General features: G+C 40.7%; 4 protein-coding genes across 16 annotated transcripts in view; 3 read left to right on the plus strand and 1 right to left on the minus strand.

Moving 5' to 3' along the window:
• Positions 1 to 3,098, plus strand: part of CFAP70 (cilia and flagella associated protein 70) — a 101,628-nt gene extending 98,530 nt beyond the window's left edge. For all 6 annotated transcript variants that reach the window (XM_008696040.2, XM_040624582.1, XM_040624583.1 and 3 more), the window contains 2 exons: positions 455 to 502; positions 2,496 to 3,098. In XM_008696040.2, coding sequence (XP_008694262.2) covers positions 455 to 502; positions 2,496 to 2,576 — 129 coding nt within the window. In that variant the 3' untranslated portion in view covers positions 2,577 to 3,098. The remainder of the gene's footprint in view (positions 1 to 454; positions 503 to 2,495) is intronic.
• An 859-nt stretch (positions 3,099 to 3,957) lies between these two features.
• On the plus strand, positions 3,958 to 5,574 carry MRPS16 (mitochondrial ribosomal protein S16). The gene is made up of 3 exons (XM_008696033.2): positions 3,958 to 4,157; positions 4,591 to 4,851; positions 5,334 to 5,574. The coding sequence occupies exons 1-3, from the start codon at positions 4,145 to 4,147 to the stop codon at positions 5,465 to 5,467; spliced, it is 408 nt and encodes a 135-aa protein (XP_008694255.1). The 5' UTR covers positions 3,958 to 4,144; the 3' UTR covers positions 5,468 to 5,574.
• Positions 5,575 to 5,717: 143 nt separating this feature from the next.
• Positions 5,718 to 17,770, plus strand: DNAJC9 (DnaJ heat shock protein family (Hsp40) member C9). Of its 3 annotated transcripts, XM_008696034.2 has the most exons (7): positions 5,718 to 8,029; positions 8,202 to 8,342; positions 8,900 to 9,154; positions 11,293 to 11,379; positions 15,182 to 15,248; positions 17,259 to 17,314; positions 17,529 to 17,770. In XM_008696034.2, exons 1-7 carry the CDS (start codon positions 7,850 to 7,852, stop codon positions 17,571 to 17,573), a joined length of 831 nt encoding a protein of 276 aa, XP_008694256.2. In that variant the 5' UTR covers positions 5,718 to 7,849; the 3' UTR covers positions 17,574 to 17,770. The 3 variants fall into 3 exon arrangements, with proteins under 3 accessions (XP_008694256.2, XP_040479898.1, XP_008694257.2); XM_040623964.1 differs by lacking the exons at positions 15,182 to 15,248; positions 17,259 to 17,314; XM_008696035.2 differs by lacking the exons at positions 15,182 to 15,248; positions 17,259 to 17,314; positions 17,529 to 17,770 and adding an exon at positions 11,745 to 13,285.
• Positions 12,377 to 27,625, minus strand: part of FAM149B1 (family with sequence similarity 149 member B1) — a 75,716-nt gene continuing 60,467 nt past the window's right edge. For 2 of the 6 annotated variants that reach the window (XM_008696037.2, XM_008696038.2), the window contains exons 8-13: positions 26,055 to 26,179; positions 23,685 to 23,791; positions 21,044 to 21,268; positions 18,993 to 19,113; positions 18,620 to 18,745; positions 15,791 to 16,044 (exon numbers count right to left, since the gene is read on the minus strand). In XM_008696037.2, the coding sequence (XP_008694259.1) occupies positions 15,847 to 16,044; positions 18,620 to 18,745; positions 18,993 to 19,113; positions 21,044 to 21,268; positions 23,685 to 23,791; positions 26,055 to 26,179 (902 nt within the window). In that variant the 3' untranslated portion in view covers positions 15,791 to 15,846. Of the gene's footprint in view, positions 14,279 to 15,790; positions 16,847 to 18,619; positions 18,746 to 18,992; positions 19,114 to 21,043; positions 21,269 to 23,684; positions 23,792 to 26,054; positions 26,180 to 27,625 lie in introns of those variants that run through there. The other 4 variants (XM_008696036.1, XR_569871.2, XR_569872.2 and 1 more) reach the window with 4 other exon arrangements.

The raw sequence follows: 27,625 nt of genomic DNA on the forward strand, positions 1-27,625 counted from the left end.
TAAATTTTTATTATTATTATTTTTTTAATGTAGACTCCATGCCCAACATGGAACCCAATGCAGGGCTTAAACTCAGGACCCTGAGATCAAGACCTAAGTTCAAGAGTCGGATGCTTAACCGACTGAGCCCAGGCGCCCTTCCTTAAGCTTTTTGAAACAAAGAGTATATGTATGTGTGTGTGTGTGTGTGTGTGTGTGTGTGTGTGTGTGTGTATTATATATATGAGATATATATGAGATATATGGGAGCTATATATATACATGATATATATATATCTATGAATATCTGCTTTTCCTTATCACCTTTCATTTTCCTGCTTCCCTTTTGAATTCAGAGGTTCTTAATTAAGAAGGTATGGAGTCCTCTCTTTTGGTAGAAATGTTCGTGGCAACCTGATTTCCCGCCATAATGTTTATGATATATCATTATAACCAGCTGCTGCTCTTTTTTCAGGCTGGACGGCAACTGGAAGCAGAGCAGGCCTATAAGTACACGACGAAGGTATGATGCAGATGCCTCTGCTGTTTTCTGTACTGTACTCAGGTTGGGAAACTGGGAAGAAGATGCTGGCTTAATTCAGGACTTTACGGCATTCTATCATTTCATGATGTGCATTTTTTTTAGAGGCTTTTCTTATCATCTTTGCCCTTATCATAGGGCTGCTGGGTTTGGAATAACCCACATATTACTATGAGGGATTTTTTTTCTACCTCTTTTTTTTTTTTTAAGATTTTATTTATTTGAGAGAGAGAGAGAGAGACAGAGAGAGTACAAGCTGGGGTGGGGCAGAGGGAGGAGGAGAAGCAGGCTCCCCGCTAAGCAGAGAGCCCCATGTAGGGCTCGATCCCAGGAACCCCGGATCACGACTGGAGACAAAGGCAGACGTCCAACCAACCGAACCACCCAGGCACCCCCCACCTTTTTAAAAAAGATTTTGAGAGAGAGAGAGAGCAGAGCTAGAGAGAGAGCACAAGTGTTGGCGGGGGGGGGGGGTTGGTACTACCTCTTTAGAGATTTCGTTTAATGGAAAGACAGATGGCCTAGGAGTCAGAAGACCTGAATTATGGTCATAGTTTTGCCACTAAATCTACTATGTTTTCTTTGAGCCTCATTTTCCTCATGTACAGACTGAAGGTATTGGTCAGCAAACTTTGTGTAAAGGGCAAAATAATATTTTAGGATTTGTGGGCCAAACTGTCTCTATTGTGTCTACTACCCTCTGCCCTTGAGTGCAAAAGGAGCCATAGACAATACATAAACAAATGAGCATGGTTGTGTTTCAAATAAAACTTTACTTAACAAAAACAGCAAGCTAGATTTGGCTCATAAACAGTAATCTGCCAACCCCTAGTCTATTCTATTATGAATTACAGTTCAAATTAGTGGCTTAAACAAATTAGTTTTATTTTTCTCATCTAATGAAAAGCCCAGGGCTGGTACCAGAGTTCCACAATGTCACCAGAGACCCAAACTCTGTCTTTCTGCTCCACTAATCATAGCATGCAGTTCCTATCCTTCATAGTTGCAAGACAGCCATTGTAGCTCAAGTCACCATATCCATGTTTCAGGCACAATAAAGAACAAAAGGGAGGAAGAACAAAGAGGATACGCTAGCTATTTACCTCCCTTTAAGAAGCAATGACTTTATGGGAATAAAAGATATAGCATAGGGAATATGGTCAATGTTATTGTAATAGTGTTGTGTGGTGACGGATGGTAGCTATACTTGTGAGCACAGCATAACGTATAGACTTAAAACCACTATGTTGTACACCCAAAACATGGTGTACACCCAAAACATGGTGTGTCAAGTATACTCATAAAAAATAAAGATGTTTAATTCACATGTACATAGTATTTGATGGTAAAGAAAATCATCTCCAGAGAAAAGTATCTACTTTCAAAAAAAAAAAAAAGCAGCAGCAGCTATGACTTTAGCTTACATTGGACTGGCCACAACTGGTCATAAGACTACCCCTAGCTCTAAGGGAAGAAGGAAATCAAGCTTTTTAGCTGGCTGCATTCCTGCCCTGAAAAGAAATGAAGATTTTGTTGAAAGAAAGGAGAGTGGGTATTCAGTAGGCAACTAGATATCTCTACTACACATCTAGAGGCTAAAAATAAATTCAGATCTATTATTTTTGTTTTGTGTGTCTTTGATTCCTGTAACTTGCCAAATTGGAATATTGTAGTCAAGATAGACTGGGTGATAATGTGAATTCTTTTAAAAATACTTTATTAATGTTGTTTAACAAAAAAATACACAAATTGTAAACGTTCATACTACTTGAAGTTTCATAAAGTGAATATGTCCATGTAATCAGCACAACGTTCTGAGGTCTTTTAATGGAGTTGCCATGAAATAGGGAATATAGGAAGAGCCCAATTTCATGCCAAGGAACTATATTCTTTAACTGTGGCTCAGTAAATGAGGGGTCTCCACATAGGTATATCAGGTATGATATGTATCCTCCCCTTCCTTCTTCTTATGCAGCTTAAACTAAAAGATAAGACTCTGCTTGCAGAGATCCACATGGTACAGGAGACGCTTGGCTTTGGAAATCCATCTTTCTGACATCCTTCCAGCTGAAGAATATTCTATGTGGGACTCTGAGCTCCTTTCCTTCCCAGAGAGATTAAGCCCCGGGCATTTCACCATATGAGGTCTGGGGATGGAAAACACCATAAACAGAAACCCATTCTTTTATTTCCATTGGCTATTTTACTGGATGGCTATTACTGGATATTTTACAGGTTGACAGTAAACTGGATGACAATAAAAAGTGAAAAAGATTCAAAACTGATCAGTGTGGTTCTGGAGTTAATTAAGGTCTACTAAGATATACGTAAGAATAGAATTATTTATTTACATAATTAAAGTAAAGCAGGTTCATTATTAGGATTTCTGGTAAAAGCTTATCAGGTCATTCCTGGAAGGCAACTGCTAAGGTCTCTGGCTAGGTTCACTTCCTGGAACTAGAGAATTAAGGCATCAATTTCTAAGGTGGACCTAAAGGAAGACTGCTATGCTGGGTCACTGTGTTAGAACAAACACATTAGTTGTAGCCAGACCCTTTGGATCCAATGGGGAACATAGCTGAACAGAGCAGTCTTTGCTGAAGGTGGAGGTACTGACTACCTCTAACCACGGGTATCTTCATGGATCTAAATCACAGGGACTCCGAGTCCATTAACTTATTATAATAGATGCAAAACTCTTCTCGACTGAGGCCAGTATTCTAGGGCTAAAGATGACAAAGGAACCGTACTTCACTCCTGTCCTCCTGGATCACTGCATAGCAAAACCAGGAAAAAGACTCCTCTTCCTTAATTTTTTAAAGAAGGTGCAGAGAATAGGAGGGAGGTGGGAGAACATGAGGGGAGGTGGGAGGTATATTAATAAACACAGAAGAATAAAATAAACCCTACCCTCATTTATAGTCCGTGTATAGCCTTGGTTCTAACTCTACTTCTTAAATTTATGAAGTCTTCCTGCCCTCCAAGCCTGAGGCACCAAGGAAGTTTCAGGTTCGCCTTGTCCTCTGCTCCGCCAGTACTGTGTACGGACCACCTTTACTAACTCCGGTGTAAACTCAGCCTATCTCTCCACGCCACTGCGAGCTTCCCGGGGGCAGGACAGCGCCCTTTCAGCCAGGCGTTCTCCGCACCGCGCTTTGGCTCTAAACAGGCGCTCAAAATACGTTCGCGGGAAGGATGGATCTGTAGAACACTTTAGCACTTCGGGCCGCTCCCAGGGATTCTCCCAATATTCCTCACTCCTAGAGGAACCCACAGTCCAGCGCAGGCCAAGAGCACCCACATAACTCTACTCGCACTACCACCCAAGATACAAGCAAATTGCAGCGCGCCTTTCTCGAGGCGGTTTAAAGTACGTTAGGGTTCAAGGCGTTGCATTATGGGAAGTGTAGGGGCAGGAAAGCGGAAGGGGCGGGGCGAGCGGAGTCCTCGCTTCTTGCGCAGGGGCGCTAGGGCTTGGGTAGCGAAGTGGTGAGGTCAGTGGTGTCGCACTGTGGACTTCTCTGCGTTCGTCCCTCGCCCCGCCCGAGGCCGTAGAGCTGATCGGTGGCGGGCGGCAGTGCCCTTGGAGGCGCGGCAGGTGCCTTGGCGCACGCCGGCCTCAGCATGGTCCAGCTCAGTGAGTGACCTTCCGGGACGGGGGCTGGGGGGCGTCTGGGACCCGATGAAGCAGCCCTCCTAGGCGAGCTGGAGGCAGCCCGAACCCGAAACAGCCGCACTGCCTTACGTTTGTCCGTCTCAGGTTTTGCTCGCTTAATCCTTCCTCAAAATGTATGAGATAAATGGCATTCAGTTTATAGATGAGGCCGCTGAGGCTCCGTCGTGGTCACAGAGCTCTTACGTGGCAGGCTGGTGTTGCGCGGGTCGAGGAGGTAGTCCTTTCTGGCTGAAGTGCATGAGAGGAGTTTCACGAAGAATACACTATCTAACGCGGGTTGACAGTAGTTGGTTGGATAGAAGGATGTTTCAGTTAAAGAAGGGGCTTGTTTTATCTACCTCGTTTTGTCCATTTTATGTACTCGCTTCTTGTGTGTTAACTTACTTCTCCGCAGCCACTGTCCTGTGCAGAGTCTACCGTGGAGGACATTTAACCATCCGCCTTGCCCTGAGTGGCTGTACCAACCGGCCTTTCTACCGCATTGTGGCTGCTCACAACAAGCGTCCCAGGGACGGCCGTTTCGTGGAGCAGCTGGGCTCCTATGATCCCCTGCCCAACAGTCACGGAGAGAAGATTGTTGCTCTCAACCTAGACCGGATCCGGCACTGGATGGGCTGCGGGGCCCACCTCTCTAAGCCTGTGGAGAAGCTTCTGGGTAACTCAGCTCTAGCCTTACTTCACTGAGGGGATTGTAAGTTGAGGTCAGTTTCAGGATGATAAGAGTTAAGAGTGATTTTCATTACCTCAGGCTGCTCAGGGCTAGAGTGAAAGCTGAAGTTGTGATCTAATTGTCATTTTGATTGGAGACCCCTTTTGTGGACTCTTTTATGAGATTTCTTGGGTGAATGGGATTTTGTACTGAAAATAGGAAGTGTGTCTTGAATGACTCTCTGTCCATTTATCTTTTTTCAAATAAGGACATTAGCTTTAGGAAGTAACATCCATTGTCTCCTTGTAGTAAATGGAAGGGAGGGAGTTGGGGGAAGAGATAAGACAGTTGGGCAAGAGAGGAGGAGCATGTTTTAAATCCGTGCTGTAGGTTAGGTCTCCGTTAGGCCTTAACTCTGTGAGGCTAAGTTCCCAGGGAAACATTGGCTTATGCTGTATTATAATGAATGAAAATCCTGTTGCTTTTAGGTCTTTCTGGCTTTTTCCCTCTGCATCCCATGATGATCACAAATGCTGAGAGGCTGCGAAGGAAACGGGCACGTGAAGTTCTCTTAGCATCTCAGAAAACAGATACAGAGGCTACAGAAACAAAAACGAGCTGACTTCAGTGAGCAGAGCATTGGGGAAAAGGTCAAAGTCCTCATAAACACTTGTGCAGAGCTCTTAGTTTTATTAGATTTGGAGGTCAATAAATGGAGTTTCTGAGTCACCCATGCTCTTCTGGCCTAACCTGAGCTGGACTGGAGATATTTGTTCTTTCTGACATAGAGCTGGGTCTAGGTACTAATTAGCTTTTTCAGCCTTCATCTGGAAAAGACAGTGGCTCTGGAGTGTGTTGGACTTTTGGGTTGGGCCCTGGATCTCTCAGACAATTTTACAGTCTTCTGCCTTCTAAGACTTCCCTGTTTGAAAGCCCCAGCAAGCCCATCCGTGGTCCATCCACACAATTCCTTCCTTAATCATTTATGGTCATCCCACTAGCTCAAGAACACAGTTACTTTGTTTTGCTTATTTATTTATTTAGGTAATTGTAGAGTTACTTTCTCTTGTTTGACACATAATCTCAAATTTACAAAGGTAGATTTTTTTTATGAGCTTTTAGCCTATAATAACATACTTTTTAAGAATGAGAAACTGGAAGAAAGGTAATACTGAAAAGTACCTACATACGTTCTTCCCCTTTACAAGTAAGGTTATTTGTGAGGATTATTGGGTATCATGAAGGGTGGGTAGGATTGTCTCTATTTTATTGATGGGAGGCTGAGATTCAGATATGGAAACTTGCCCAACGCCATCTATTTTCATTTGGGCAGAGCTAAGATTCAGACCCCAATATGCATACCTGGAGAGCCCTTTCCAACGTATTATATTGTGTGTGGCAGGGTGAGTGTGAGATGAGCAAAGATGAGGCTTTGCAAAAGTCCACTTAAAAAGCCAGTGATAGAATGTGGTTTAGGTGTCATGAGTTTGGTAATATAAATGACTGGCTGTGCCCCAAGCCCAAAATGTCACATCTGCCTCACCAGAACTGCAGGTCAATCACAAGCATGGATCAGAGGATTTTAGTGCACACTCTGGGTAATACAATTCCAAATTCTGGCATAAGACTAGGATATAAGAGTTTATAGAGGAGATACTAAAGCCTTATCAATGTACCAACTTATTTTATTTTCTGGGTTTTATATATTGAGAACAATTACCAGCCTTCTTAGGGGGTCAGGTCTCTCCCAGGGTTGTCACTGGTGGGCCTCCCTTGCTTTGAGGGGACTTTGAAGGCAGGGCAGGCTGAGAAGAACTGACTACCTGGATTTGATCATGGATCTGGGAAAGAAAAATGCTATGAAAACCATGGGAACTCTGGAAGTTAAAGATAATAATATACTCTGGAGAGTTTAAGGTCTTTGGATAAGCTTTAATTGGTAGAGCAAAGAAGAATGATTATGAAAAGTATTGACCAGTAAAGGGAACTGCTGGGAAATGGGTTAAGGTAAGGTATTTTGAGCTATTGAGTTTCTGCCAATTCAAGTATTCACTTTGTGCCCTGGTCTATCCTTCCTCTGTGATCTGTGTAGGCATACTTCCCCTGTGAGCGCATCCTGTCCCTGATTTCCGGTTTTCCCTAGCTCTAGCCTTGCTTTGGATCTCCTGACACAGTTTCTTACCATCTCTTAGTTGATTGCATTAGCTTATGTTGCTATCACCCTATCACCTCAAATCCAACATGCTCAAACACAGCTCTGCATTAAAAAAAAAAAAAAAAAAGCCTTTACTTCAGCAGCTTTATTTTTACTCAGGTGAGGGTTTGGTCATGGTACCTTAACCAAAGCGGAAGGTGATTAGGAACTGGAAGGTGAATGGGTATGATTCTGTAATAAATGTTAACAGTTTTTAAAAGACCAGTATTTTGTGCTTTTGGTTTACACTTTTTTCTTGCAGAAATGAGGAAGGGTGCTTACCTAGCAGTCCCAAGCTGTAGGTTGCAAAGTTATCGGATCTTAAGTTTTGTGTACTCTTGTCAGGATCACTGAAAAAGAACGAATCTATTTAACGGTGTTGAACCATGTCAAATCGCCAAATGCCGATGTTATGCTGTTTTTTACTTAAAAAAAAAAAAGGCAAACAAAACAGCAATATATAGTTTCGACGTAATACGGACGTGCCATAAATTGAATGAACTTCTGCACTGGGACACTGGTGAGAAGATAAGCGCCAGATTTCTTGAGCGAGGGGTGCGTGGCGTGGCACAGCGCTGCGCTCAGCACACTGAAGGAGTTCCCGCGGCGGCTGCAGTCTCCGCTGAAGTTCTGGCCACGCCCTCGTTTTGCAGCCGCCGTAAAGTGCGACGCCCATTTGGCGCTTCTTGTGACGCAGTCGCCCGGGGCTTTTTTTGCGCGGGAAAAGGGGGCAGCCTTGAGCTCTAGCTGGTGTCGCTGGGACGGGCAGTTTTTGCGGAGTTTGCCGCTCGCTCCCTATTCCTGCCGGCTATGGGGTTGCTGGAGCTGTGCGAGGAGGTGTTCGGTACCGCCGACCTTTACCGAGTGTTGGGCGTGCGGCGCGAGGCCTCGGATGATGAGGTCCGACGCGGCTACCACAAGGTGTCCCTGCGGGTGCACCCGGACCGGGTCGGCGAGGACGACAAAGAGGACGCCACCCGCCGCTTCCAGGTACGCGAGCCCCAGCTCCACTGGCCACCTGGGTTTCTGTCCATGTTCTGGCCGCCCGGCCCGCGCAGGCGGAGTCCGCCCAACCTGGCCTGGTGTTTTCTAATCTTTATTTCTCGCAGCGCGGTTTCAGTGAGGGATGCAGGGGTGACTTCTGGATGCTCTTAACCCGCAGATCCTCGGGAAAGTTTATTCTGTTTTGAGCGACAAAGAGCAGAGAGCATTGTACGATGAGCAGGGAACAGTGGACGAAGATTCTGATGTACTCAACCAAGATCGGGACTGGGAGACGTATTGGAGGTTACTTTTTAAAAAGGTAGAGGACTCTGGAAATTTCTGTGTGATTCTTCCCGTCATTCATTCAACAAACATTTATTGAATGGCTGTAAGGTATTGCATTTTGTGTTGTGTAGGATTGGGGAATTTCTGTTTCATCTTAAAATACACATACGTGCAAGTATTCCTCGGGAGATAACATATCTTTGAAGAAGAATGACTCTGTTTAACCGTTAAACATACACACATACTTTTACTGAAATGGGTCTTTAATTCCCTGTTGATGTAGAGCAATGGTAGTGAAAAGGGTGGTTTAATATTTTATAAGATAATGCTTCATTTTACATATCCACGTGTAAGTCTTGAGTTCTTCTGGAAACTTAAATGTTCCTGGTCTGTAGTTTAGTAGTTGTGAAGGTTGGAATGGGGCAAACTCTGGAAAAGCTTTGGCATAGAAAGTGTGTTTCCTTGCAACAATTTCAACTTAAGCAACTATTGTAATTGGAAAGAAACATTTAAACACCTAAATCTAGCTTTACTAATATACTTTTTATTTAAAATTCTCAGAGTTAAAGCATATGTCTCTTATTTGTTCAGATATCTCTAGAAGACATTCAGGCTTTTGAAAAGACATACAAAGGTTCTGAAGAAGAGCTGGCGGATATTAAACAGGCCTATTTGGATTTCAAGGGTGACATGGATCAGATCATGGAGTCTGTACTGTGTGTGCAGTACACAGAAGAACCCAGGATAAGGAACATTATTCAGCAAGCCATTGATGCTGGAGAGATCCCGTCCTATAATGCCTTTGTCAAAGAATCGAAGCAAAAGATGAATGCAAGGAAAAGGAGGGTAAGATTTTGAATGCTGTTTATTATTATTTATATCTTGATTGCTTCCAAAAAGAATGTGAGGGTATTTACAATAATAGAAATATGTATAAGATTACTGAGATGAGAGTAAGGGTTAACTCATTTCTTTTCTAATAAAATGAGCATACCTGCTCATCAGGAGAAACTTTTTTTTCTTCATATGTTGTGCTCAAGAGGATTTTGCTAGGTGGATTATTTAATATCATCTTAAAATAACACTGAAATATTTTTTATGTGGGCCAGTACTTGTAGCTTTGTCAAGGCTTTCCTCAAGAAATAAAGTAATGGAGTCCAGATATATAGAGTGGACCGTGGTGCTCACTGGGTTAAGAGGTGGGGAGAGAGTGACTAAAAATTTTTTTTTTTTACTATTGTCTTGTTAATACAGATTTTCTTTTGTTCTTGCCCAGATTGATTCTTGAATTGGACCCATAATATACATTTCTAAACAAATGATTTAGTTTATTTTGATTAAAGTGTCTTCCCAAACACACCCGGAGAGGAACACTTGTGAAAAAATCAAGAATTGTGGCTTCTGTATCTTACTAAACTGTTGAGTTGGTGAGGGTAGGGATGATGGCAGGGAAAAGGAGCTTAAGGACAGACAGCTGAAGTTCTAGGAGGGAGTGGAGTCACAGCAAGCATCTGTCTCTCTCGTCTTTTGGGGAAGATCAGACTGGTACTGAAGTAACCATTGCCTCAACCTGGCTTTCCTTGTGGGAGCTCAGTGGAGAGCACTGTAAGATTTTAGATCTCTGGTGGGTACCTGAGATGGGTGCTTTATTTTGTATGGCTCAATTGAAGGTGGAGGTAGGTCTGCAGTTTTGCTACAAGATACCTACAGGGGAAAGCTGGGGGCCGTGTGTGTATAGCGAAGTGGAATGTGTATCAAGATTATAATTTTGGGGGGCGCCTGGGTGGCTTACTCGTTAAGCGTCTGCCTTTGGCTTAGGGCGTGATCCCGGCATTCTGGAATTGAGTCCCACGTCAGACTTCTCCGCTGGGAGCCTGTTCTTCCTCTCCCACTCCCCCTGCTTGTGTTCCCTCTCTCGCTGGCTGTCTCTCTCTCCGTCAAATAAATTAAAAAAAAAAGATTATAATTTTGGGGGTGCATGGCTGACTCAGTTGGTAGAGCATGTGACTCCTAATCTCAGGGTTGTGAGTTCAAGCCGCACGTTGGGCATGGAGCCTACTTTAAACAAAAAAGTCATCATCTTGGCTCATAGGCTACATCTGTTTAGGCCTGCTCTGGCAGTTGGTAATCATTTTCTCCAGTGAAACTGAGCACAGCTATATCCAGTAATAGGATTTTAGCTTGGGAAACTTTCCTAGAGTTGGGGGCAGGTGGATGGCATAGGTTTTTAGAGAGACTCCAGCAAACCTGGGGAGTGGGTATACAGTATTAAAAGAAAGAAATTGAATACAAGGACTGAAAGTAGACAATGGAAACTCTTTTTATTGGAATAACAAAATCCTAATGTATCAGCATTCCTAGCTTTAATAGTGTTCATTGCTATTTAGAAAATATACTGGGGTTTGGGACCTATTATAGTGTTGTTGCCCTGAAAGAAAGAACAAACTCATTAAACCTTTCCCAAGGTATTCTTGTGGTATTTTGGAATCAAAATTTGGCAGAAGACGGTTGCTTTGAGATTAGGTAAAGAAAGGTTAAAACTGAATTTGTTAGTGTTTATTACTTGGGAATTTTAAACCAGGGTTATTCTCTTAAAAAGTGAATTTCCAGAGGAGCGGAATTTGAGATAATTGTATCCTGGCAACATTTTTGAAGGCATCCTTGGTTAAATGACCTTTCCTAGCTCTCCTAGCATTTTGTTTTCATTCTTATCACCATGTGGTTTATGAATACTAAACTACTTGCTACCCCTAGCTAGTAAAAATGGGGAAAACTCAAGATATGCTTATTGGAATCAGAGGATCTACTGCATGCTCTCTGCAGTGTTGTCTTTAATGAATGACATATTTGTGTAATTGTGTCCTTTTTTATCTATATAATCCTCAAATTGAAAGGTTCTTACCATAGATTTGCTTTGGGGAAAGAGGGTGTATTTTTAGTACGTGCTACGTTGCCATGGAGTCTAACGTGAGTTTCTGTTTTAGGCTCAGGAAGAGGCTAAAGAAGCAGAAATAAGCAGGAAGGAGTTGGGCCTTGACGAAGGGGTAGATAACTTGAAAGCGATCATTCGGGTAAGCTTAGCAGATTGTCTTTGAAGGTTGTCACTACTTCTTTCATGTTCTGATTCCTACTGCTAATACTTTCTTGGTAGTGTATAGTGTTGTGGGTGTTTTGTTTTCTTCTTTTAAGACATAAGTCACGTACCATGTTTTCATCCTTTTAAAGTACATAATTCAGTGGCTTTTAGCATATTCATCAAGTTGTAGAACAGCACTAATTCCAGAACATTTTCGTCACCTCAGGGAAAAAAAACAACCCCTTGCTCATTAGCAGTCATTCCCTGTTCTCCCTTCTACCAGCCTCTGGCAACCACTGAGTATTTTTGTCTCTGGATAGCCTTGTGTTTTGAAAGCTTGTGTTTTAACTTCTTAAACAGAGCAGACAAAAGGATCGGCAAAAAGAAATGGACAGTTTTCTGGCTCAAATGGAAGCAAAATACTGCAAACCTAAACGAGGAGGGAAAAAAACGCCTCTCAAGAAAGAAAAGAAATAATGGAATTTTCTCTTCAAAAGACCTTAGGTGTTAATTGGTGCCATTGTAGGCAAGGTACAGTTAAGATTTGAAGACAAAAGTGGACCCTGCCCTTAAGAATGGTGTCTTTCCAGCCTAAATTATTCAAATCAACTCTGTAAACCAAGCAGAATTTCTCAGCCAATTTTAGTAATGCTAGAAATCCCCTGACGTTCTTTGAGGCCCTGCATGAAGGAATTTGGCGATTTTTGAGGGAATGGGGGAGAGTGGGGTACTTCCTGGCAGCGCTTGCCTCTGTGGATCTTCTGTACAAGGAATTCTTATCTAGAATGTGGGTCTGTCCCATATTGACTTCAGCAGTTGTCGTTTGCCACGCAGGAGTGTGCACACAGCCGCAGAGTGTTCAGAGTGATGTGTGTGTTTATTAATAAGAGTAACTCTACCTAGCTAGAATGCTCTCAGAACACTTGCTGGACTTCTGTCTTTCAGATATTTGCCAGTTTGTTTTCGGGTTTAATATTCTTGAATAGATCCTCTCTGCTTTTTGTTTTACTCAGCCGGGTTTTGTACTCTTTGCTTGAAGTATAGGAGAAACAGATGTTGAGGTTACTTCAAGCATCTTTGTAAGACTTACACATGATGAAATAAACAAGTTAAAAATGATTAAGTTCTGGGGCCTTAAATGATCTCAGTGATCATTTAAACTATGATCTAGAAACACTATAAATGGGGTTCAGAGAAAAGAGAAGAAAAGTAAACCGGGTCAGCTTTGTAGTAGGTAGCCGGATTTAAGCAGCATAAAGAGAAGTTGTCCTGCCTGTAACTGTTGCATGTCTGTCCTTAGGCAGGTTGCAGATCTTGTTTGAACTTGTTTCCTCATCTATAAAAGGGTGAGGGAGTTGGGCTAAATGACTTCTTCGGGGCTCCTTCTGATTCTCTTAACTTTGAAAGGCAGGCCATCTTGATCCAGTGGTTTGTTATCATGCACTCATGGTATTGATTTGTGAGAATAGTATAGAGATGTTTACTTATATTTAGTCAAATTGGTATGTACTCATTGGAATATATGGACATTTTTGGCAACTGATAAAGTCTCTGAGTTATAGACTTTTATGCATATGGTATTGAATATATAACAACCCTTCTGTTACTGAGTTTTATGTATGATAATTTATCTGAGGTAAGCACATGACACATTTTTAGTTTGTGGTTACAAACAGGTTAAAAAATACTCTTTAATTGTGTTAAAATATAATTTAATGCAGGTGGTTTGCAGCATCTGTCTTCATATGATAGTATTAGAACACTTTGATAAATAAAAAAAATTACCCTATTTATGATCATTTGAATTTATCTACTCTGAAGATTTACAATAAGATCTAAAACTGGTATGATCATCAAAATAAAAGTTCGATGAAATTCAAATAAAATAAATTTAAGCCATAGTTAAAACCACTGCTGCGTTTGTGAGTGTACTCCAAAAAAGGTCCATGGTGAAATCAGAAGAATGCTGAAGTTCTGTACTTCTGCTCTTAGGATATGTTTATACTAAACTAATTACCAGAGTTTCTGAAATGTTAAGGTATTGTTGGCTCACTAATAGATTCTATAAATTCTTACAGTTTACTTAGAGTTTAAGGAGAAAATCTGGTGAGTTTAATAGTGAAAAAAAATATATATATGACCACTAAGGTCCTTTAAGAAGCAAAGAAGCATAATCTGACAGGAAGCAGGCTTTGTGAGGTTGACATGACTTACTACATAAGCTACTTTATACCAGTGCTCCACGTTTATGTCTTTAGTTACTTAGCCCTTCCATAGCTCTTTGCCTGTAAGATTGGACATCTAAAGAGAAAGCTTTAGGAATGACATCTGTTTGATGAGTAACTCAGATTTTTGACAGCTCTGTCTCCTAAAACTGCCTTTAAAAATGAGTACAACTCTCCAGAAATTCATACAAGCGGAAGTATTTCAAAGCCGGTGATACTGTTATCAGACAATTATTTGCTGCTTTTTGTGTATGTATAGTCTCAGAATCCTAGAATAATTGAGCTGATCATTGTTAACAGACAACATGAGATTTGGGGATAACTATTCATTTGTTACATCTCTGGGTACAAATTTTAAGTCCAGTGGAATAGGTTAACTTATGCTGAAAGAAGACAGGAACTGGAGAGGGAAACAGTACCCGTGTAATCTTTGGTGGATCCTCTTTTTTTCTCTGTCAGTTATACCAGATTAATGCTTCATGAAGATGGTGTTGTCTCTTGTATACAAGCTTTGTGTCACAAGATGACTTAACACTGATTCATGAATATTTCTCACGTGTTCCCTGCAGCCTGAAGCAGGTTCTTCTCATTTGCCCTATGGTCCCTGCCTGGTTCTAGAGACTGGACCGCCTCTGTTTTGAGATTTTGTAGACCCAAGTAACTGAGGACCTGTCAGACAAAGGTGACATCATAGAGTAACATTAGTAGACATTCTAGATTTGGTAATCTCAAGTTCATATCAAGGGCTTTTTTTTTTTTTTTAAGATTTTATTTATTTATTTAACACAGATAGAGACAGCCAGCGAGAGAGGGAACACAAGCAGGGGGAGTGGGAGAGGAAGAAGCAGGCTCATAGCGGAGGAGCCTGATGTGGGGCGCGATCCCATAACGCCGGGATCACGCCCTGAGCCGAAGGCAGACGCTCAACCGCTGTGCCACCCAGGCGCCCCTCAAGGGCTTTTTAGCTCCAATTATCAGTTGGACTTAAATTTGGAGACTGGGACTAAGTAGTAAAGTATATGTTTATCAATGCCATAAAAACCACATTTGTATTATTTTATCATGTAAAACCAGACAAACTGCATTAAGATATGAAATCTGGTTTTAGAGAAAAGGCCACTGGGTGCCTGGGTAGGGCTCAGTTGGTTAAGTGTCTGCCTTCAGCCCAGGTCATGATCCCAGGGTCCTGGGATCGATCCCTAAATTGGGCTCTCTGCTCAGTGGGGAGTCTGCTTCTCCCTCTGCCCATCCCCCTGCTTGTGTTCTCTCTCTCTCAAATAAATAAATAAAATCTTAAAAAAAAAAAAGAAACATTAGAGAAGAGGCTACTAATTAAAAAGGACTAGTATGTCTGTTTGACTTAGCTAAATGTTAAGACTATCAGTAGGCTGAATATAGTAACTCTAGCTCAGAGGTGGCATTGCTTCTCTGTGAGGACTTATCCAAGAAAGAATCCGTAGAGACTACCAAACTATGCTAATAGGAAATGAACAAGAGAATTCACTTGGAAGACAAAGATGGTTTGAGGCAGATTACTTTTTAATGTAACTTGTTGATTAATCTTATTAACAGGAAACATTTCGACTGCCTAACACTTCCGAATTTCACCTACACCATAATGAGAATGACCCTATTGGTGGTAAATATATCATTATAGAAAGAATTAAGATGCCCTTAAATTTTCTCCCCTCCTGTGAAAATACAATCTATAGAATATGACTTAGAAATCAAAAATTAATGGAATGGACTCAGACTCAGCATGTCCTGACATTTTTGAATTTCTTTTTTTTCCCCCCTAAGATTTTATTTATTTATTTGACAGACAGAGAGAGTACAAGCAGGGGGCCTGGCAGGCAGAGAGAGAGGGAGACGCAGACTCCCCACTGTGCTGGGAGCCCAACGTGGGGCTCTATCCCAGGACCCCAGCATCATGACCTGAGCCAAAGGCAGATGCTTAACCAACTGAGCCACCCAGGTGCCCCTTGAATTTCTTTTTTTTTACCTTGGCGTAGCAGGTTAACTGACCACAGCAGTTTATCCTATAACAGTATGGATTTTGTCTACATAATAAAATCCATGCATTGTTTGAATATTATAAACATGACTTATTTAGCTTAAACTTTTTAGATTGAAAAAAAAAGTGGTTTACTTTGCCAGAGTGGTGAACTTGGCTCTGAGCAATAGAGTTCTCCTCTGTCTTTATTATTATCCCATTTCCAAAAGGAACTTGAAGTGATTTACAAAGATGTAGAGAAACAAAATCTATTAAAACCTGGAGGAAGGGAAAATAAACATAGAAACAAAGGCAGGGTCTTAACATAGTCACATTGTAGTAAAATAAGAGCCATGGTCCCACCTGTCACTGCAGATCCCCTACCAGGTCGGGCCTGATGAGGATACTCAACAGCACACGAATGATGATACTGTGTATCTGGCTGCAAAAGAGAAAAGATGACACACTACTTATGATGTGACTTCTCCCAAAGGATAATATGTTAGTGGGTTGACAAGGGAAAACCTTGAAATCAGACAACCATGCAAATGGCATTGTCTGACAATCTGAGGGACACGTTGGCTGAGTACACTCTTGTATTTCAAGTAAAAAATTCCAAGCTAGAGGCCCAAAAAGCCATTTGTTAACTTACAAAAAATTTTTAAGTTCTTTTCTTAAGTTCTAAAATTTTATTAATATGCCTTTAAGAAAATCTTAGCATTTATAAATAATCCATATGGTTTTATATTTCTAAGCATTTATAATTGGCTGCCAAGGCAATTTTATCTAATTTAGACTGTCTGCTGATTGTTTAAAACAACAGAATGGAGCCTTTTCAGCAACATTGAAATACCCATGACTTTACCTCCACACTTGAGATGTGACTCTCAATATGAAACATTTCAAAATTATAAGGAATTTAAAGATTTTAAGACAGGGCTAAAATATTGAAATGCAAATATCAAAAAAAGCTGTCAATGCCATCCTGCTGGTACTTCTGGAATAAAAAACATCCCGTTCCCTGTCAGAGCACTGCAATCAAGAGATTTCAGGAATTTTTTTCTGGTGAAGCCCCATTTTCTTTTTTTAATTGGAGTCACCAAACTTCTTTTCTTTAGAGGGCCGGAAAGTAAATATTGTAGGCTTTGTGGTACGTACCGCTGCAGCTCCTCAGCTCTGCTGTTGTAGTGGGAAAGCAGTCGGAGACGGTACATCAACGGACGAGTTTGGTAGCTCTAATAAAACTTTATGTACAGAAACAGGCAATTTTTGTGGTAAGCCGAATGGCCCATAACAGTAGTTTGCTGACCCCTCTTCTAGATGAGAACACCAAGGAGCGGAGTGCTAGTCTGCAAGTGCCAAGCCAGGGACTCAGATCTAGTGCACTTAGTTACATTGAGCTACCAGCTCAGCTCCCTTTGCATGACAGCACATTGGGAGAGGAATAGCTAAGGTATGAAATTCTTACTTTTATTGTTACAAGCATAAGAAAAAAGAAACTGAAATGTCTTCATCTGTTTAGTTTAATTGCTAAAGCAATCAAAAATTAAATGTTTTATAGAGAATCTAGCCATAGATTATAATCATCAAACACTGCTTAACAAATGCTCTGAATCAAATTTTGAGAAAATTAATAGAGGTTTTCATACTTTCTAGGATTCACATTGAGTATGAATCAGAAATGCTCACATTTCCCTTTAGCTCCTGTTTTGGTGAGTCTCCCCCTAAATAAAGCATCTTGAGGTCTATTCAGTTGAATAGTGTCCCCCATCCCCCATCCCCTACCCCCGCCAAAATTTATGTCTACCTAGAACCTGTGAATGTGACTTTATTTGGAAATAGAGTCTTTGCAGATGTAATCAAGATAAGATGAGGTCATATTAGATTAGGGTCAGCCATAAATTCAGTGATTGGTATCTTTCTAAGAGGGAAATTTGGACACAGAGACACACAGGGAAGAAGGCTGTGTGAAGGCAGAGGCAGAAATTGGAGTGATGTGGCTGCAAACCAAGGAGTACCAAGGATTGCTGGCAACCACCAGAAGCCAAGAAGAGATAAGAAAACATTCTTCCCTGGAGCCTCGAGGGGGAACATGGTTCTGCTGACATCTCGATTTTGGACTTCTAGGCTCTGGAACTGATAGAATAAATTTCTGTTGTTTTAAGCCACCCAGTCTGTGGTGATTTGTTATGGTAGCACTAGGAAACTGATACACTGTCCCGTTAATTTGTTCTCCCCACTCCTTCAGTGGAGGATTGTACAGGGCTTTAGGCGCATACAATTCAAGGGTTATAAGTTGGAATAAGTGGGCTTCAAATATCACCATCCCGAAAAGTGGTACAGGATTTGAGGCCCCTGACTCCTGGGCACCGAGTGTGGCTCCAGTTCCCCAGGCTCTTCAAACCCTCTTGCTCCAAAGCAGATGAGGTGGGGCTGAGTGGCTGGCCTACAATTGGGTAAGGTCAGTGCATGACCTCCAACCTCCCAACTAAGCTTTTTCTATTACTTGCTTAAAAGTAAAAGGGCCAGTAAGTGCACATTAAATGGTAAGGTGATGTGAGCATCTCAAACACCAATTTAAAAAAAATGAATGTCCTGACTTGCCATCCATCCTTCCACATCATAATCTGATACCACTTTTGGTGTCACTCTGTAAGAGCAGGGTTAGAGAATGAGTTATGCTGATTTGATGTACTGGAATTTTAACATTTTTTTGCTTATTCTCAGAAATATTTAATAAGTTAATATTTAACAATTTAAATTGTTTAAAATTTGTGACTTATGTATAAGGCATTTTACCTTATTCTACATTTTACCTTATTACCTTTTTTATTCTATTTGAGTGTCAGAGACCAGTTAGAATTTCAGTAAAATGTACTTACAACACTATTTTTATTGTTAAGAGCCTCTGCTTTTATTCTTGGAGTTGATTAAGGCACTATGTGAAATCTTAAGTCTGCCAAACTAGTTTTTTTCTTTCCCCAACTGTCAAGACCATAGAGGAAGTATGTCACTACCAAAAATGATTGAGTTGTGTTGGGCCTGGAGAAAAAGTCAGGTAAAAGGAGCCTCTCCTGGGGCTGCTGATGGTTAGGCTCATCCACCACCGCACTTCGAGCTCGACTGGAGTCGCCGTGGGTTTTCTGCAGGGAAGGCAAAAATTACAGAAACCATTAAAACAATTTGTAGCGAGAGCTATGCATGTCCTATATCAACCCAAGTAGGCATACGGTAACTGCAGGCCAAGCAGCTCCAATTCCATTGTCATAAGATTAGGATTCAGTCTGTACTTTTGACAAAATATAAATTAATTCCAGAACATGGATCCTGCAGAATTACTGTCCATGAGGTTTTATAAGCACATGGAAAGGCAATAGGAGAAAGACGTACCGTTGGCCTTTGTGGCCCCACAGTGCTCAAGTTTTCCACTTCAGCTGTGCCGATAGGGGGCAGCAGATTGTTTCGACTCAGGGGCATTGGTGAAGGAGAGAGCGAGTCAGCGGCTACTGGGCTGCAAATCCCACCAGCAAACACCAAGATATGAAAGCATAAAATTATAACAATACAAGCAAACTGATTAGAATCAAATAAATGAGGGAGATGAGTTTAATGTCATGCATAGAATGCTTTAAGCTTCCTAAGTAAAGCAATCTCAGTGAAAGGATTTTGGAAAATCAGAGTTGGGAGGTTCATAGTATTTTCTGATTTTTGTTGAAACTTTATCCTGGGAACACAGCAGAATTTGACCCTTTGTCTCACAGAGAGCTGGACCAAAGCAGTTTTCCCTATCTAGTGTTATACTGTTTTGGTGTTAACCTTTTAATGGATTTGTAATTTCACATCTGGTGGAATTCTCTGCAGTTCTGGGCCTTTTGGTTGTGCTTTTCACTAATAACCGTAGTCCTTCCTTATCCATTGTTTTGTGTTCCATGATTTCAGTTACCCATGGTCACTTGGGTCCAGAAGTAGATGATCCTCATTCTGATGTATTGTCAGAAGGTCACTAGTAGCCTAATGCTGCATCACAATGCCTCCGTCATTAACCTCACTTCATCTCAGCACGTAGGCATTTTATCATCTCACATCGTCACAAGAAAGGTGAGTGTAAGATATGAGAGAGACCACATTCACAGAAATCTTGTTCTAGTATAAGTGTTCTACTTTATTAGTTATTGTTAATCTCTTACCATACCTAATTTAAGGTTAAACTGTATCATAGGTATGTATGTATGCATAAGAAAAACACATGGCATATACAAGGTTTGGTACTGTCTGTAGTTTCAGGCATCCCCTGGGGGTCTTGGAACGTATCCCCTGTGGATGAGGGGGGACTACTGTAATTATAATTCCCAGGTAAAGTTCCTCAACTTTCCTTCCATGGCATTTCTAGCAGTTTGTAGCATTACTCATACTCAAGACAGTGATACTGACAATCAGTGATACTTCCATGTCCCAGAAGAAACAAGGTAACTTGTTTCCACTTTGAAGAAACTATCAGAAGGTGTGAGAGATTAATTATACTTCAAGAATACTCATCCTCAAATAAGTGAATCTATAACTATATCAATACCAACATCAACATAATAAAATAGTGAATAGGTGAGAAGAAAGAACTCTGGTGTCCTGACAAAGATTTTTGGGCATTATGGACAGCTCTTTTAGTGACTCTATTGGGATAAATTAAAATAAATTGAAAAATCAAAGTCAAGAAATAACATGTTGGGAGAGAAGTATAGTGACGTGCTTAATTTAGAAGCTGAATTCAAAACATTCAATTCAAAACAGCCATACTATCTCACACCCTTGATCATAGTCTTAGAATCAAACATCCTAAGATATTTTGTGAATCAACAACTAGTGAAAGAATTTTATTTTAAAAAGTAGGCTTCTAAGTATTTTTTGCCTGACAAAGGTCAGAGTGAATTAAAGATGGGAAAAGGAAAGAGAATATGGTTAGTGTTATTTCCTAAGAAGTGCTAAGGGATATTTTTCCTGGTATATTAAGACAAGTACTTATCTGAGGTTAAAATATTATCATTGTCAATGGAATAAGATCTCAGTGGTACAGAAAAATATTAAAGGAGAATTAACTTATTTTGGGATGAATTTCACAGAGCATGTACTCACTAAGGAAAATGTTTGATAAGATACATGTATCTTATTCCTTCAATAAGTGTCACTGAAGTATTCTAGCCAACATTTTATTGTAGAAGTAAAAATCTTTGGCTAAATTAACAGAAAGATCCAGTATCTGAATTTTATTCAGATTTAACCACATTTCTTTCTCTGTTGGATTTAAACCAGGGTGTAGTCCATCATGAGAATACATAATGATTAGTTTCTAGGCATATATTTCAACCTTACATTTTAATTCATTCTCTATATAAAATTCTTCTTCATTAGTTTTACCAGTTTCCAAAAATGCTGCTTTTGAAACCTACATTCGGGCTCCTCTGAGGATTTCTTCCACAGGTCTTGGCGTTCCAGCGCGTGAATGGCTTGTGCTGATAGGATGAAGGGTACGTGGTGGGGGATTGCGTCTCCTGGCAGACTGCACTGTGTATGACAGAGCTGATGTACTAAGCTCCAGGACTCGATTTGGCCAATTTCGAGTTGAAAGGATGGTACTGGATCCAGGTCTCATAAGTAACTTGTCATCAAGATCTCTAGTGACCAAATCAGAAAACCACAGTGAAATCAACATTGCTCTATATAGGGAAACAGGACTCAAAGGCTTAGACTATAAAATATATTCAAGGGTGAAGAAAGCAAAAGTAAGTAACCTAGTTTATACAAGTCACATAATCTAGCTCAGGCATGAGAACGTGTTCTTAAAAGAAGGACATCACTTTAGTCATACAGGTAATTTACTAGAATGGAGATTTGGGAAAGCAAATCCATTATTCACCTGCCATGACAGTTACTTCTTCAGTTACAGTGAAGGCTGACCTGAAGATTACCTGCTCTCGAGTGCTTCCCAAAAGTTCACCTCAGGGACTGAGATCGCTACCATATTGGAAGCATTCTTTGTGCTGAAGGAAAGACTTAGTTGAAAGACAAGTAATGACTGCTTAGGAGCAGCGTGGCACCAGTGAGGCTCCCACTCGAAGATTAAAATGCTGAGCTCATTGGAGCCTGCAGGGGTAGGGGTTTGGGTTCCTTGGAAAGCTGGAAGCAGGCAAAGGGTCCAGAGCCTCGTGCTGCCCAGGGCACTGGGACTACAGTAGATCCTTATCTGTGTGAGCAGCTGAACTCCAACCATTTTCTGTAAGTGCGCTGGTAAGTAGAGTACCAGGCCCACAGCTAAGTAGCTTAAACTGCCCTACAGATTCAGGTTTTTGTTTTTGTTTTTTAGCAGATGAGATATTTGGATTGTAAGACACTTGAGAGCCAGTATTTGGACAAGGAAATGGAAGAGAAGTGAAAGAATTAAGCTCTGCCACATGCTCTTTTGGCTTTCAGCAAGTTCCTCAAACTTTGAGGCCACTTTGGTGTCCTGTAGTGCAAAATATACTTCATTGTTTGGAGGACTTTGAAGGGAAAGTAGCCACCAAGAAATGGAGCTAAACCTTGAGCATTACAGGGTTTGTGCTGGTCTTCCTGCCTCTGTAACCACTCCCTTACAAGTCTTTTCTTTACCCTAACTGCTTTTTGTGACAGAAGCTTCAGGCCTTAGCTGCTCTATGCTTATCTTTATTTTGTCTTCTGGACGACTCATTCATAATCCTAGATTCGGTTATCACCTTTAGCATGGTAACTTCTAGATCAACCTCCAAATCTGACCTTTTCCCATGTTTCTAGTGAGTTGGCTTGGCATTGTAAAAGCAACACTGCCCCAAACCAAATTTATCTTTACCCCACAACAAGCTTCCTTTGAGCTTTGAAATCTCAGCAAGTGATGACCACTTGCTGCTGAAATCTCAGAGTTGACTTTGCTTCCTCTATTTTTATAGAACTGATCTCTTCTACAGTATCTCCTAAAATATCCCATTGCTTTATCCTTTGCGACAACTTGAGCATAGACTTTTAGCCGCTCATGCTTGAACTCCTGTATTAGACTCTCTACCTTCAGTTCCTCCTGCTCCAATCCAGTCTGTGTTCTGTAAAATCTTTCAGATTCCTGACTTAAATGCATATGCTCCCCAAGTGGAATTCATACACTGGTGGGAGTGTAAAATGGCATAATTACTTTGGAAGACTGTATGGCAGTTTCTTGTAAAGTCAAACATACACTTATCTATCCTATGACACCTTCTACATATTGACCCAAGAAAAAAAGGTCCACAAAAAAGACCCATGCAAGAATGTTTATGGTGCCTTTATGCATAAGAGCCGCAACCTGGAAACACCCCAAATGTTCATTTTAACAGGAGAATAGAAAACAAATTGTGGTATATTCTTACTATAGAATATTACTTGGCAATAAAAGAAAAGGTCACAAAAGCAACAACGTGAATGGATCTCAAAAACATGGTATTCAAAACTGTCCACTCTGGTCCCAACCTTAATTAATTTCATAGTCCTCCCCACTAATCACACCATGATCTGTTTTAATTCTGGAAGATTGTCGGTGATTTTTGGTCAGAAGCATTAAAATTCTGACCTATTCCTTTTCTTACTATAGCAAAATTGGCCTGCTTTCCCTTCTAAATAGTTTGTATTTTTTGTCTCCAGACCTTTCCCCACACCATTCCTCCCACCTAGAATATAGTCTTGTTCCTCTTCTCTCCTTATCCGAACTCCCATCTTTGAAGGAAAAACTCATACTATAGTTACCCACCCAAATGCCTCTCTTCTTTGGGACTGTCATGCATTCATTCTGGGTGCCACACACTTGACATTCAGTCACAAAAATGCCCTATATGGTTAAGTCTCTTTTTACCCGTGTGTGTCTTCTCTTTCCAGTTACATTATCAGCTCCTTGAGGGTGGAAACCATTTCCCTTAGATGTTTTTACTCCCCAGATGTCTCTCTGGTTGATTGGTAGGTACTCAATATATGCATGATGATTGACTGATTTAGTTTTCATTTCTTAGTGATCTATGTAAATTCTAAAGTCTATTAAAATTTTACACTTCTTACAGTAGCTTGTCCATTAGGGAGAGATTTCTTGGCTGTAGAGGCATCCCATGAACCAAGAGACCATTCACATTTGGCTGATGACCACTTGCTGCTTGGCAGAGATTCATCTGTATGTCAAAAGAAAATATTACTTGTTACTGGTTGGTGAAGACACTTGCTGGGTTTCCCAACTTTGCCAAAAGTTAATATTCTCAGATTAGATCATCTGTACATTTTTCTCCTATGCCTTAACTTTTATAATGTCTTTGGCCAGTAGCCCAACTGGGGCCTGAAGTCCACTGTCAAGATGACAAGTCAGACTCCCTTTCTCTTCACTTCTAAATGACAGCAGGTAGGGGAAACCTGATCAACTGACATGAAAGTAGTTAACAGCCACTCTGATAGGGGAGCAAGAACTTCATTACTATCATTATTTACATAACATTAGAAAAGAAAACCTAAGAAGAAAAAATATGGAATAAATATAGAAAAAAATAAGAGTAAACTCTGACAGAATCTCTTACACTCTGCACAAACTAATCCTTTCTCTTTCACTACCCTTGGAGCAGTCAGCTATCAGTCATAACTTAATTCTGAAGACGATTAGCAAGAGTTCTAGTGTTAGCAGGATTTAATCTTCCGTGGACTGACATTGCCATCTTGGAGTGCTGTTGATTTTCTCTGTCAGTCATCAGTTCAGTGCCCTTTCTGGTCATCTCCTATGCCTAGCATGCATTTTCCTCCCACTTTCTCTCAGGAATATTTGAATTAATGCCTCTCTTTCCTTTGGTCATTAACAGCCAGAAACATTTAAGTTAATTATTCATAACTTAGGCTACCTAACCCATAGTCATACCACTTCAGCATGTTAGAAGCATTTTGTTACCACCAAAGGAACATTAGTTCACCTGGTTAATCATCCAGTGTGATAAGACAGGGATGGGCCTTGCCGATTTTATTTTTAAATGACCCATTTGTAAATCCAGTAGCACAATATCAGGCCAGCGCACCACCAAAGCAAATGCTAGGTCTGGTAGTAAAACCCAGGGTTGATGAGCGTGGCTCAAGAATTAGAATTCCCCTACCCCCCCTGTTTGTTTGTTTGTTTTGCCACAAGGAACACCGGGAAACTATCATGTAGAAACCGGGACTAGATAAATCATTACACAGAGATGAGACCAGGCTCATCAGCCTTCTGCAAGAGATGGCCATGTTTGTGCTTGTCCACAGACTTCATGGGGCCCACTTCTTCCTTACTTTGGTTTGCCTTTTACACCTCAGTTATTAACCAGTACTAAACACCCAAAAGGCAAAAGTCAACAGATTCAAATATCAAAAATAAAAACCAGGTAGGCTGAGATAAAAGAAAAGGGAGTCAAATGGAGAAATTGAAAGGATAGGATGTTAAGGCCACAGAACATTTGAGATTGGTCCCCCCTTCTGTCCTAGCCTTTGGTCCCCCTTTCTGTCATAGCCTTTATTCTTCCCCGAATAGACTGAGGCTGACCACATAGCTGATTCTACATTGCATAACTTATGGATGACTTTGAAAAAGAGCTGACTGAGGGGCGCCTGGGTGGCTCAGCTGTTAAGCGTCTGCCTTCGGCTCAGGTCATGATCCCAGGGTCCTGAGATGGAGTCCTGCATCAGGCTCCCTGCTCAGTGAGGAGCCTGCTTCTCCCTCTCCCTCTGCTCCTGCTTGTGCTCTCCCTCTCTCAAATAGGTAAATTAAGAAAAAAAGAGGGACACCTCAGTGGCTCAGTCAGTTAAGTATATGCCTTCAGCTGGGGTCATGATCCCAGGTGTCCTGGGATCAAGTCCCGCGTCGGGCTCCTTGCTTAGCGGTGAGCCTGCTTCTTCCTCTGCCTGTTGCTCCCCCTGCTTGTGCTCTCTCTGATAAAAAAATAAAATCTTAAAAAAAAAAAAAAAGCCATCTGTTTAAAAAAAAAAAAAGACCTGATTGAAAATTATCAACCCTAGTTTGCTATTAATTTTTTTAAAATTTCTTTTAGAGCACATGTGTGTACATGCAAGGGAAAGCTGGAGGAAGGAGAGGGGTCGGGCGGGGGGAGGTGCACAGAGAATCTTAAGCAGGCTCCACGGCCAGTGCAGAACCTGCCATGGAACTTGATGTCACAGCCCTGAGATCATGACCTGAGCTGAAATCAAGAGAGGGACACTTAACTGACTGAGGCACCCAGGTGTCCCACTATTAATTTTTTAAACTTAGATTTATCAATGCAGAGAGTCACTGGATTATGATGATAAACACATAACTTTACTGAAAAAAATTGAGTCATAAATAATAAAATTAAGGCAAATAACTCTGAACAAGCTTCTTCTGGCAAGAACAGTCCTAGGTTCTTCAGTACATTCCTGTGTGGGGCTTACTGGATTTGAGGTGATGGACGGCACCTTCGACTGTGGCACTCGAGGTAAGACCAAAGGTTGTGGTTCACTCAGCACACAGGGGCTTTCTGAAGCTGGTCTGGTGATTGCAACATTACTCTCATCATCTGAGCAAAGGAATAGAATCTATTATCCACGGATATCTTCAGACCCACAGCAAAACAGTGAAAAAAAATCTTCCCCAAGAATTTCTAATCTCAAGCTAGGCTTCACTCATTTTTGCAGCCCCGTTTCATACCATCTGCATGTTTAAAAACAACAACAAAAACCCTTAAGAAGTTAGTTTAAAGTGGTTTCCCAGGCTGATGGTGCCTATTGGTACCTGGCAGAAGGAAAAATGATCTCTAGAGCGTAGCTATCCATAGAACACTTGGAGTTGGTGGAAATGTTTTAGACGTGCACTAATATAATGGCTTCCAGCCACACGTGGCTCTGGAGCCCTTAAAGTCTGGCTAGTGTTACTGAGCAACAGATTTTTAAATTTTAGTTAATTTTAATGAATTAAAATTTAAATAGCCAAGCAGATTTGGAAAGGAAAAAAAAAAAAACTACAAAGGAGAACCTAAAACTGCTAAAATTAAGAACAAAATTAATATATTAGCTACTGCTGGAGACAGTGAACTGGAAGAAAAAGATGTGAAGAAATAATTCTGAATTCAGTGCAGAGGAAAGGAGATGAAAAATATGAACTGTACTCTAAAAAGTTAATTTTACTGTATGTAAATTATATCTTAATTTTTAAAACAGACAAAATCACAGTGAAACATCCTTTTAGACATTGACAAACATTGATCAGTATACTGGTAAGACTATCAATACAGGAACTGTGAGTGGGCATATAGAACTGGCACAATCACGTTGGATAATTTGGTGTGATGTAGTAATTGAAGATGTGTATTCCCTATGACCCAGCAACTCTGTTCCTTGGTATATACCCCGGAGGAGATTTTGCACATGTGCACTGAGAGAAACGCTTAAGATCGCTTATAGCATCATTGATCATAATGGCAAAACACTGGATTTAGGGATTTTAGCACTTCTTACCATCAATTATGGTTCCAAAGCTCAACTTAAGATGAGGAATCATGTTTTTGAGTAGAATTATTATGCACTCTGGGTCTTCATGATTTCTAAATCACTTCCGTTATCATCACTTGGTTTACAGTATACTGTGCTTTCATTCAGAGAAAGTATATCTTTTCTTGACAAAAATGTCCACTGAAGCTTGTTTTTCCATTAGCAAATTAGGGTTAATAGTAAAAATAATTATTTTAATTAATTATATCATTATCAATTTTTATTTTAAAATATTCTTTCATAATTTGGATTTTAAAACTGGCCTGATTAAAAGTTTAAAGACCATAAAAGTAAGTTACAAAAATGTTTATATTTTCTTAGTGTTTTATATAGTTTTGGGTTACTGTTCACAAACCTTAAAATACCACAAGTTGTCACATGCTCCTGTGTAGTGTGGTTTTGTTTCTCATGTAGGGGTAGAAAAAGTTGCTTTAGTAGTAGGGATAACTTTGTACCAGTGCCCGCAGTTTGGCTCT

The sequence above is a fragment of the Ursus maritimus genome, unplaced genomic scaffold (assembly GCF_017311325.1).
Source record: "Ursus maritimus isolate PB19 unplaced genomic scaffold, ASM1731132v1 scaffold_7, whole genome shotgun sequence".
NCBI lineage: Eukaryota > Metazoa > Chordata > Mammalia > Carnivora > Ursidae > Ursus > Ursus maritimus.

Bases quoted from the DNA above. Each gene is read 5' to 3' on its own strand.
- MRPS16 (XM_008696033.2), top strand. The intron at 4,852-5,333 runs GTAACTCAGCTC...TGTTGCTTTTAG, and splicing joins GCCTGTGGAGAAGCTTCTGG to GTCTTTCTGGCTTTTTCCCT.
- DNAJC9 (XM_008696034.2), top strand. From the start codon at position 7,850: ATGGGGTTGCTGGAGCTGTGCGAGGAGGTGTTCGGTACCGCCGACCTT. The intron at 8,030-8,201 runs GTACGCGAGCCC...CTTAACCCGCAG, and splicing joins ACGCCACCCGCCGCTTCCAG to ATCCTCGGGAAAGTTTATTC. The intron at 9,155-11,292 runs GTAAGATTTTGA...TTTCTGTTTTAG, and splicing joins TGAATGCAAGGAAAAGGAGG to GCTCAGGAAGAGGCTAAAGA.